The 12086-nt window shown below is 40.1% G+C and overlaps 1 protein-coding gene across 1 annotated transcript in view; it reads right to left on the bottom strand.

Annotated features, from left to right (window-relative positions):
- Positions 1–10010, bottom strand: part of LOC146042444 (IgGFc-binding protein-like) — a 68977-nt gene extending 58967 nt beyond the window's left edge. Inside the window, exons 1-3 of the mRNA XM_083162435.1 lie at positions 9967–10010; positions 6779–6802; positions 4970–4993 (exon numbers count right to left, since the gene is read on the bottom strand). Of these exons, the coding sequence (XP_083018561.1) occupies positions 4970–4993; positions 6779–6802; positions 9967–10010 (92 nt within the window). The remainder of the gene's footprint in view (positions 1–4969; positions 4994–6778; positions 6803–9966) is intronic.
- Positions 10011–12086: the final 2076 nt, after the last annotated feature.

Here is a 12086-nt window from a genome sequence, read left to right as displayed (position 1 = left end):
CAAAACACCATTGAAATATTTAGGTATAAGGATTCCACTCCATCTAGACTCACTATGCTTAGCCTATTTTAAACCAACATTGCAAGCGATAGCAAAACTATTATAGGTAGATGCTGCTCCTTTTCTCTCTCATGGGTTGCATAACTGTTATCAAAAGTGTAATATTGCAAATGTTACCTCTATCTCTCCCCAAAAATGACATTTCTTGTTATAATACTATGGTCTCTAAATTTATTTGGTCTGCTAAAAAGCCCTGAATGTCAATGGCCAGATTATCCCTCCCCAAGGCAGAAGAATTCTTTAGCTTGCCTCATGTACAAATGTTCTCTCAGGCAGCACTGTTCTGATACGCAACCGATTTTACAATGCTCTGTCTATACTAATAACACTATAGAACTTTGGCTTTTTCATCCATACTCCCCAGCAGCATTACTGCATGTTCCATAAAACAAAATTCCAGAGATCATTACAGGCATCCTCTTTAAAGATGTATATAAAATGTGGATTATGATTAACAAACAGCTTGGCCGAAACTTTAGCAGCACGCCCTTCCCCACTTTTTAGGGCAATCCATCTTTGCCCCCAGGTCTAGAAAACAACACTTATTTGGAGTGGAAGAGGAAAGGTATATCAGCCATATGAAATATATTTGACCCAGGTGGCACTATCACATCTTTTTCCAACCTCTCAGAGAAATACCACCTCCATAAATTCAAATTTTTTATGTACCTCCAAATGGGCGTTACGTCCAATCCTAGCCTAAATCATTTGATGCCCCAGTCATCCTGGACCTGATTCTTTCATTACTTGCAGCACACAACATTCTAGTATATATAATCAGATGCTTATATCGACAACTGGCGGTTATACCAAAAGATACCTTACGTAAGCGAATGGAACTTGCATAGCAAAATGATATCCCGGCACTCCCCCCAATGGACTCCCTATTGAAAAGTGCTAATTTATGAACAAATATTTGTAATCTTCTTCGCTTCAGGAAACTCACCTGAAATTTTTAATTAGAGCTTATGTGTCCCAACTACAGAGAAGCCACTTTATTCCAGGCGACTTAGGTCTATGCCCTAAATGTAAGATACAAGGTGCAGCTCTAAACCAAAATTTCTGGGAATGTGGACTGATAAAATAATTTCAGGAGAAAATTGCTTGGCTATCTTAACACCTTGTTTTCTCTTCAATTGTCTTATGAACCTATACCTTGCCTATTTCTTTAATTCAAAGATTGGGAACTAGGCCCTAATAAATGGCATATCCCACAATTGCTTACATTGATATTGGTTTTGGCCAAGAAACTTATTTTAACCCACTAGATACTCAGAAAACCCCCTTCATTGATGGAATTGAAAAGATCACTAATCAACATACTATTCTTTGAACGCCAAGCTACATTAACTGATGTAGAAAAAAAGAGTGGCCCATTTTTATGCTAAATGGGACTTATTCATACAAACCCTAGACCTCACTACGCAAACTTCCATCCAAAGAATATTTGAGAACACAATATGGTTCTTGATACACCAGATTTCCATTCCATTAAGGAGTAAAAGATGGGCTTTCCCGTTACCGCATGACATGCACGCATGGACTGATGATCAAATGTATATTTACGATTATCATTGAAGTCAATTTTGATACATACATACTCCCATTTATTATATGTCTATGTCTCAAATCCCCCCTCCCTTCCTTTTCTTCCCACCTCCCATCTTTGTTCGATTTTTACTAGAATGGGAAGTTATTTAAACATCTGTTTGAAATAATGTTTTTCACTAACTAATGGTAGAAAGCTTTTTCTGAACTGCTCCCTGAGGAAGCCGCTGATGCTAGCAGCAGGCGGGGAAATGCGTTAGAGCTATAAAAGGACATCCATCTCTCACATCTACATCAAAACCTATTGCTATATAACCTGCAGAGTTTTCTATCTTATGAATCTGAGGAATATCCTGTGTCCACTCCGAATAAAGTTGCCAGTATAAAGACTATCAGTTTCAGCAGCTGGGAGGCACGGAAGTTCACTACTTACATCAGAACCTTGCAAGGTATTTGGACTATATGGTCTGGCCAGACACGAATACATCACACCTGTAATAAGGTAATCTGTAGCTTGCTATTAACATCTGCATGCAAAAAAGCATTTGCTATAATTACTAACATTATGATTACATCACAGCAGTGACAACATACTGTAAGACTGTTACATATCATCATTGGTTCGATTCTGGACTAACTCACTAATATGTGCATTATCTTAAAACTGGAGGAGCAGCTAATTATTAATTGCCATATGCTAATAAGCATCTAACCCATAGTGCTTTGGGGTTTTTTTTATTGAGAAGGATTTTTTGGTACTTGTTTCCTATCTGGGCGCCCAGGTTTTCTACGTACGGCACCGTAATGAAATCGGATCGCATCGCATCGTACACATACACGATATTGAACGATGCGATGCGATCCGATTCAATTTCCCATAGGAAACAATGTGAAATGGCTCAATTTAGCCAAATTATCATAGGAACAATAGTAAATGGGCCAAAAACACCCCTGAACATTGAAATGTCCCCCCAAAAGTAGTTGACGCCACCCCGCCATCAACGTGAACCCGAAGCGTGGCGAGCGCAGCGAGCCCGTGAGGGGCGGCGGTACGCGTCCTCCGACCTTTTCATGCCCTACTATCCACTAGGGCGTGGAGTGAGAATAGAATAGTGTGGCGAGCGCAGCGAGCCACCGAGCCCGAAGCGTGGCGAGCGCAGCGAGCCCCGCGAGGGGACGCGGATACCTTCACAGTTATCCGCGTCCCCTCGCGGGCTTCCCAGGTGTCCATGGCGACGCGGACACCTGGGAAGCCCGCGAAGGGACGCGTTTACCTGTGAAGGTATCCGCGTGCGCTCGCCACGCTTCGGGCTCGGTGGCTCGCTGCGCTCGCCACACTATTCTATTCTCACTCCACGCCCTAGTGGATAGTAGGGCATGAAAAGGTCGGAGGACGCGTACCGCCACCCCTCGCGGGCTCGCTGCGCTCGCCACGCTTCGGGTTCACGTTGATGGCGGGGTGGCGTCAACTACTTTTGGGGGGACATTTCAATGTTCAGGGGTGTTTTTGGCCCATTTACTATTGTTCCTATGATAATTTGGCTAAATTTAGCCATTTCACATTGTTTCCTATGGGAAATCGAATCGGATCGCATCGCATCGTTCAATATCGTGTATGTGTACGATGCGATGCGATCAGATTTCTCTACGGAGAATAGCATGGTGCGCAATTAACTTAGCGGGCGCCCAGATAGGAAACAAGTACCGATTTTTTATTATATGTTGTGTGTCTGTCTGTCTTCCTTTATATGAACTAATTTTATATAGTAATTGTGGCCACAATATATTATTAGGTTTTGTTTTGCTTTATATCAATAAATTGGTATTTATCCCTTTAAAAATACTCTGACCTAAGCGCAGTTTGTTACCACTACTTTTTGCTTTCTTCTCTGGGATTTATTTGAGCGATCCCACACAAGCAGCAGCATTGGTTAGAGCACTTTAAATGGAGTAATCAGCACTTATACCATCAAGAGTGCTGCCGTCGTACCTTCTTATCGCTAGACTTACAACTATTGTTTTAATGGTAGAAACTGTTTAAATTTCATTTTCTCCATGTTTTTTTCATATTCTTTTCAGATTTATTCTTCAAGACTTTATTGTGATACTATGTTGCATTCAGTCTGATTACTCACCCTATACTATCCCCTTAATGATCAGATAATGTACCTACTCGACTGTTATTTTACCAAACCGTGATTGATTGTTCATCTCTACTTTAAACCCAATTTCAAAATGATTTATTACTGCCACATTGTTGTCAAATGATATTCAATTAACCACAATCAGCATTTCCTTTGTAAACTTCTTTATTTGTTTTAACTTCTGTACAACTGAAAAAAAAATTCAATTAAAATGTATTTGAAAAAAAAATGTATGTATAAAAATTGTATATTAGGTATAAATTTTGGTTAAATATCAAATTTAGATCAATATATTTTGGAAAGATAATGAAATATTATAAATAAAAGTTGTATGATAATATACAGATACTCACTAACTCCTGTCTCAGTTGTGCCTGTTATCCCTCCAATTCCTTGGACTCCTCCTACATTATGTAATAAACATAAAACAAATAAGTATATTTAGAAACTCACTTCTCAAAAATAATAGTATCAAGAGGCAAATGAATAATTTCACATTGCAAAAACAAAATTATTTCTCCTGATCATTTTTTTGTTTCTCTTTCAGACAAATATGCTTTGGTTTTGTAACATTGTATAGTATTGATTCTATCAGATATATACTATATTTCAAATGTCGGTACTTATGTAGTATCTGGACGCCCGATTATCGCATCGCATCTGACCAAATCGCATGCGATGCGATGCGATGGACCCGATTTTCCATAGGATTCTATGGGAAAAAGGGTCCTTTTCATTTCCCCACTATCCAACTATGCATGGAGTTGGATATAAACCTGTGGCGAGCGTAGCGAGCCACCGAGCCCAAAGCGTGGCGAGGGGACGCGGATTCGTTAAAAAGTATTCCGCATCCCCTCGCGGGGCTCGCTACGCTCGCCACGCTTCAGGCTCGGTGGCTCGCTACTCTCGCCACAGGTTTATATCCAACTCCATGCGTAGTTGGATAGTGGGGAAATGAAAAGGACCCTTTTTCCCATAGAATCCTATGTTAAAATGGACTCAGTCCATTTTAACATTGAATCCTATGGAAAAATCGGGTCCATCGCATCGCATCGCATGCGATTTGGTCACATGCGATGAGATGCGATGGACCCGATTTTTTAATCGGGCGTCCAGATACTACATAAGTACCCAAATGTCTAATTTATCACATGTGTGATTCACTTCAGTCTACAAACACTTTTCTATATGTGTAATCTACTAGATATCAAAGTTACCTGGAATCAATTGAGTTCCACCAGCTACAAGAAAATAAAAAAATCATTACATTAACTAAATACATTCTCTAAAATATTGGTTAGAATTTTAACTTTTAAACATTGACAATAAAAATTAAAGAAAGAAACATCATCATTAAATTTATAGTAATTACTCATTTATAAATGTTATTTAAATATATATATATATATATATATATATATATATATATATATATATATATATGATCCTGACATATCTACTAAGAGGAGTGTTGGACTATTTCATAAACATCAAGAATTGTATTAAGGATCTAAATGTACAATCAAATGGACTATGTAACAATAGTATCTTGTTGCATAAGATCCATGAGATCCATAAGATGAGATCCATAAGATGCGATTTTGTACATACAATCAAAAATCTTTTCAAATGTGATCGCATAAGATAGTATGCCTTAATTAAGGCATACAATCTTATGCGATGAGCACCGTGCTAGGAAACAAGTACCGATATATACTATATTTCAAATGTCTAATGTGTCACATGTTTGATTCACTACAGCCTACAAACACTTTTGTAGACTGTACACACATGTAATCTACTAGATATCAAAATTACCTGGAATCGGTTAAGTTCCACCAGCTACAGGGAAAGAATTTTTTTTTTAAACTAAATATGTTCACTGAAATATTGTTTACAATTGTAACTTTTAAACAATGACAACTAAAATGTAAGAAACATCATCATTAAAATTTATAGTAAATAGTCATTTATAAATGTTATTTAACTATATATAAGATCCTGACATATCTATCGGATCCTGATCCGGACCTTGTAACAATAGTATCTTATGTTTGTGACAATGTCACCAATAAAACAAAAACATATACAGAATAGCCCATATCCAAAAAGCTCAGAACAAGAAGAATTTTGTATAATGGATTATTCCATATTTTGGCCTATTTTACACTTCAATGGGATATCTTATAGATGTGTAAATACAAAATGTATGTATGCTGTAAAGACACATGAAACACAAGAAAGAAACACAAATATATTTTATTTGTGCACCAAACAAGTTTTCAAAACATGAAAAAAAGTATGAGCACAATCTGAGTCATTATTATAAATGCTAATCAAGCATTTTCTTGCAAATATTTATTGACATGTACAGTACATATCATATCCCAAAAGTGCCCTTTACAGATTTTCATAGAGGTGCTTTTAGCAAAGAAAAATTAAAAAAACATTCCAGATATTATAGGTTTCAGATTCATTTGGATAACAGATGTCTGTATAAGGGGTTCTCAACCTGTAGCTGTTCTTAATGAAAAATTATCTATTCTTAATTTATGAACAATTGTGTATTAATTATAGTGGTATTAAATTATAAATTCAGTGCAATAGATATTAGACAGATAATGAAGTATTATAAATTAAAGCGTTACAATATACAGATACTCACTAACGCCGGTCTCAGTTGTCCCTGTTATTCCTCCGATTCCTTGTATGCCTCCTATATTTTGTAATAAAAAGAAAACAAATCAGCCATTTTAGAAACAATCGCTTATGAAAATGAATAGTATCAAGAGCCAAAATAATAAATCTATATTGTAAACACAATATATTTTTCTTGAGCTAGTTTTTTATTGTTAAATTATCTTTCAGACAAACCTTTTGGAGCATTTTATGTTTAAATTGTAACATGTTATATTATTGTTTGAACCATATATATATTGTACATTAGATTTATGTGCCAAATGCATTATTAATTTCATTCTACAAACATTTTTTTATAAATTTCATCTACTAGATTTTGAAATTACCTGGAATCATTTGAGTTCCACCAGCTACAAAATAATAGAAAGAATTAAATTAAACAAAAATGTTCATTAAAATATTGACTATAATTTTACCTTTTAACCACTGACATCTAAAATTTAAGAAACAATATCATTGGAAATTCTATATATTAATAATATATACATGTTCTTTCAATTTATCAAAGGATCTGACATATCGACTAAGAAAAGGGTTGAACTATTTCACCAATATCAAATATTGTATTAAGAATCTAAATGTACAATCAACAGGACCTTGCAGCAATACTATCTTGTGGTTTTGACATCACCAAGTCAATCCAAGTATATACAGACTGAAAATCCTGTATGCAAAGTGCTAGGAACCAGAAGCATTTTGGATAATGCAATATTCCATTAATCAGAATATTTTAAAAATTAATGAAATATTTTGAAGACAGGACCCATGTGTTAACACAAAATGCATTTATGTTGTATAAACACATGACATACACTCACAAATATGATTTATTTGTGCATGAAAAAAGGTTTAAAGCATAAAACAAGTGTGTAAACTGACTCAGACCTTAATTTGAATGCTAAGCAAAACATTCCGTGTGGTATTTAGCACGGGCTACATATAATTTTCCCTACAGTGCCAGTTACAGATGTCCAAAGTAGTGATTTTAGCAAAAAAAAAGTCCATTCTGGAATATTTAGGTTTCGTAATAATTTATGGTACTTGTTTCCAAGCAAGGCGCACATCGCATTGCATTCACTGACCTCTTCATACCCCCACCATCCACGTCGGTGTGGAGTTGATTTTAGATAGTGTGGCGAGCTCAGCGTGCCACCGAGCCCGAAGCGTTGCGAGCTCAGCGAGCCCCAAAGCATGTGCTCGTGTGTGCAATAAAATCAACTCCACACCGACGTGGATAGTGGGGGTATGAAAAGGTCGTGGACGTGTATCGCCACCCTTCGTGGGCTCACTCCGCTCGCCACGCTTTGGGTTGACGTTCATAATGGGGGTGGCGTGGGGGTGCATTTAACATTGTAAGCACCCATTTGGGTGCTTATATAATTTAAAATGTATTTGGGGGTCATTTAACATTGAATAAACCCATTAGGGGGCTTATACAATTTAAAATAGCTTCGCATCGCATACAGGCATATGGCATGCGATGCGATGAAAAAAATGCCATGCGAATGAATATCATTGGCGCCGTGCTAGGAAACAAGTACCTAATTTATATAACAGATATATGGGTAAGGACTACTCAACCAATAAATGTTCTAAATAAAAAAAAATCTGATAATTAGTTTTGAAAAATTTATACTGTGATGCAAGTTTGTTAAGTGACAAATTTAGAGCATTAGATTTTGGAAAGAGAATGAAATATTATGAGTAAAAGTTTTACTATACTGTACAGATACTCACTAATTCCAGTCTCAGTTGTGCCTGTTATCCCTCCAATTCCTTGCACCCCTCCTAAATTATGGAATAAGAAAACCAATAAGCTTGTATAAAAACTATCACTTTTCAAAAATAATAGTAATATTTTTTCCTGTACTTGTTTTTTTATTTCTCTTTCAAACAGATATTTTAGAGCATTATATATTTTGAATTGTAACATTTTATATTATTGATTATTGATTGTTGCAGATATACAGATGTGTCCACATACATCTTGGTTTTACTGCACCATGTATGACACAATGGGCGGTATTCAATGAGCCTGATTCGCCATGTTTTTATGGTGAATTTGTGCTGTTTGGCGAATTTCTGACTAAAACGGTGAATCACCCTATTCAATGAGCAGATGGCGAATACATTTGAAGGTTTTTTTCACTATGATTCACCGAGTAGCAATCGCTATCTTTTTATGGTGAAGTGGAATGTGAACTTTTAAAATAAAGTGTTTTGTTTTTTACATTTGGTGTCAAAAAATCAGGAATTTTCTTCTGAGGAGGGGCATGCTATTTTTATTCATGTGCTGTAAGCACATGATTATATATTTAATTTAAAAAAAAAAAAAAAAAAATTTTTAACACAGCAGCCAGCAGGGGGCGCCGGGGCCGAGCCGCTCATTACATATTCATATATTCACTGCACCCGATGTTACGATCGGGTATAGTGAATATACATTCCCCTGCTGGCACCCCCGGGGGGCAGCCTGTGCTGCCTGGCACCCGGGGAGCCCACCTGCCCCCCACAAACGTTCAGGGGCAGGCAGAGAGACTTCCATCTCTCTGCCTGGCACCCTCCTCAGGCTCCCTGCCGCAGGAGCTCATATTCGCCTGTCAGGGGCAGCGAGCCCCTGACACGTTGAATACCGGAGCCCGCTGGCTCCGGAACGTGGCGAATGTGCAGCGAATCCTAAAAAGGATTCGCTGCACCTCGCAGGTATTCTCATTGAATACCGCCCAATATGTCACACCTTGGACTCTGTAAAAGTCACGCTTTGTAATTTAATATAGGGTAAATAAACTAAATATCTAAGTTACCTGGAATCACTTCATTTCCACCAGCTACATGAAAGAAAAAAAATATGTTAAAAAGAAATGTGATTTGTAGCAATACACCTTTTTGAACATTGACAATTAAAATTTAAGAAACATTGCCACTAAAAATGATAGTAATTAATAATTTATACATGTTATTATATATATATCAAAGAATCTGACATACTGTATCTACTAAGAGAAGTGTTGGACTATTTCACCAACATCAAAAATTGTATTAAGAATGTAAAAGCAAAATCAATGAGACCTTGTAACAATAGTATCTTGTTTTTGTGACAATGACACATATACAATCAATTCAGGTACAAGATGAGTATCCCTTACCCAAAATGCTCAGAACCAGAAGCATCTGGGATAATGGAATATTCTGTACATCAAAATTATATTTCAATGACGTTATTTTACAAGCACAAAATTTATTATATTGTATAAACACAGCAAACACATGAAAAACACAGTCATATATATTTAATTTGTGAATGGAAGAACAACGGAATGCCTGCATAGACATGCAGTGAGTTAAACATTCCAAGCTGGGTGTAGACCCAGGGAGACCATGTGACTCGGGGTATCCAATAGGGGCATAGGTTTATGGGCCAGTTAGCTGTGAGAATAGTGGTGCGAGGGGGAGGAGTCTCCCTCTCTTCCTGAAAAAATTGAGGTGAGTGGACGTGCATTGCAGCGCTGCTTACCTTACTTGGTTTTCTGAAGAGAAATTTAGCTGATAATTGCCCATATCATGCCCAGGTCCGCTCCTCAGCGTCCCAGGCGTGCTGCCAGGTGGCCGGCGCGCTTCGCGGCCGATGACGATGTAGGCCCTGCCGGGGGTGAGGCGCCTGTGCTGGAGGTGGTGCACCCTGTGGCCGCATCGGACTCGAGGGGTAGGCGGACAGCGGCTGCTGGTACCCGGCGAGGGTCTGCGGCTGCTTCCTCTGCCGCGAGGGGTCCGGGTGTAAGTCGCGGTGGGACCACGTCACGTGGCGGGCGCACTGACGCTAGAGGCGCCCGCCGTGGAAGTGCAGTGCCTGCTCCGGCGGCTGCCAGGTCGGGTACGGCCGCGGGCGGGCAGCAGCCTTTGCCCGCTACAGCGTCAGGTAGTCGGCGCGGTGTAACGGCGGCTAGGCCTGCGCGCGCGAGGGGGCGGGGCGGCGCTGGTGCTGGGGCTGCTGCTTAAGGAAGCGTTAGAGGCAGACAGGGACAGGCTGCAAGTGCTCTTGCTGAGGGGTCTGAGCGTTATCCTGACCCTGATACCCCGATGTATGGCTATAGGCCCTCCTGGGAGAGGCAGGCCCCGCCAGGTCAGAGGGATGGCAGGACAGCGGGTGCAGCCAGACGTGTGCAGGGCAGGGGGTGTGCATCATCCCGCGGAGGTCACCATGGGGCTGATTCAGCTGCCGGGGTGGCTAGTGGTGGTGGGCCCTCTGCTAGTGTTTTTGACCCGGCTGTTTTATCAGCTGCATTGTCATCTATGGCGGGTGCTTTGGCTCCCTTGCTAGAAGGCGGGCCTGCAGGGGGAGGGGGTGCAGGTAGCAGTGGGCAGAGGAGTTTTGAGCCTATACCTGGCTGCTCCGAATTTGTTAATGCATTCAGGGGCTTGCAAACCCCTTTAGTTGGGAGTAATGTGCAGGATGAAGTGCCAGGCACTAGTCGCAGTAGGACAAGGCGCAATAGGCGCTCGCGTTCCCCTAGGCCCCCTTCTTATTTGCCCACAGGTGCTGAGGCTGCTGGTGGAAGCCATGGGAAGAAGGGTGCACAGGTCGACAAAGATGACACCGATGTTGACGACAATGATGATGACACATGGGAGGATTTGCCCGGGTCGTCTGGTGAGGATTCCTCTGAGGAGGATAAGGGGTCTAGGGCTGGTTCTTCTGCTGAGGGCTCGCATTCTACACGCTACTCCTCTTCTTCTTCCTCTTCTTCTGTTGGGGGTTCTGATGTTGGCAGTACGGCTAAGGCCCGCAAGCGGGCTGCAAAATATGCAAAGAAGGAGGCGGGTAGGCGAGCTAGGAGCGGTAAGCGCAAGCGTTTAGCTTCCATGTCTAGGAGGGAGAGGAAGCGTAAAAACCTACCAAGCGTGGTTCATTGTGACTATACCGCCGTCCTGCGCGGCCTTAGGGAGAGTTGTAAGAGAAAAATCGAAAAGGGTGATTTTGTGGATCTATTCAGCCTGACGGATGAAGCCAAGAAAGCCCATAAGGCTGCTAAGGCAAAAGGTGGTATTGGTTCGGAGGCATTCAGATCATAAGACAATTGGTTGGCTGGTTTTTGTGTCTTTGCAGCATGCTACCTGGAAGACAGGCCTAAGGAGCATTTGAATATCATTCGCTATATTCATATGATACATGATATGCGTAGGAAATATGGGGGTGTCGCTTGGAGGAATTATGATGAGCAGTTCAGGCGCAAGCAGGACTGCTTACACATAATTGATTTTGGTTGTAAGGATGTTGAGGTATGGATGGAGGTCGCCAGACTTCATGCTGAGGCAACGGAGAATGTACGCCCGGCTCCTGCCGTGGTTCCTGCGGCTTACACACCGCAGCGGGCTATCACGGATAGCTCGGCGGCCAAGCGTTTCCTTGCTGGGGGGAAGCAGTTCACTATTTCAAGACAAAAAGAAGGAAAAGGCTGTCTGGGGGAACGCACTATAGGGGTATTTTTAAAATATAACCTTTATTAATTTTATTTTTAATATTCCCTGTTTCACAATTGTAAGGGAAGTTCATAAACAGCTAACATTTAAGGGGTTAAAATGACAGATGGTACATACAAAATACATATAGTGTGTTTTGAAAGAAAAGAATATTTG

This window comes from Crinia signifera, chromosome 19 (genome assembly GCF_055691185.1).
Source record: "Crinia signifera chromosome 19, ASM5569118v1, whole genome shotgun sequence".
NCBI lineage: Eukaryota > Metazoa > Chordata > Amphibia > Anura > Myobatrachidae > Crinia > Crinia signifera.
The sequence above is the reverse complement of the archived record's forward strand: the minus strand, read 5'-3'. Positions and strand labels throughout refer to the sequence as shown.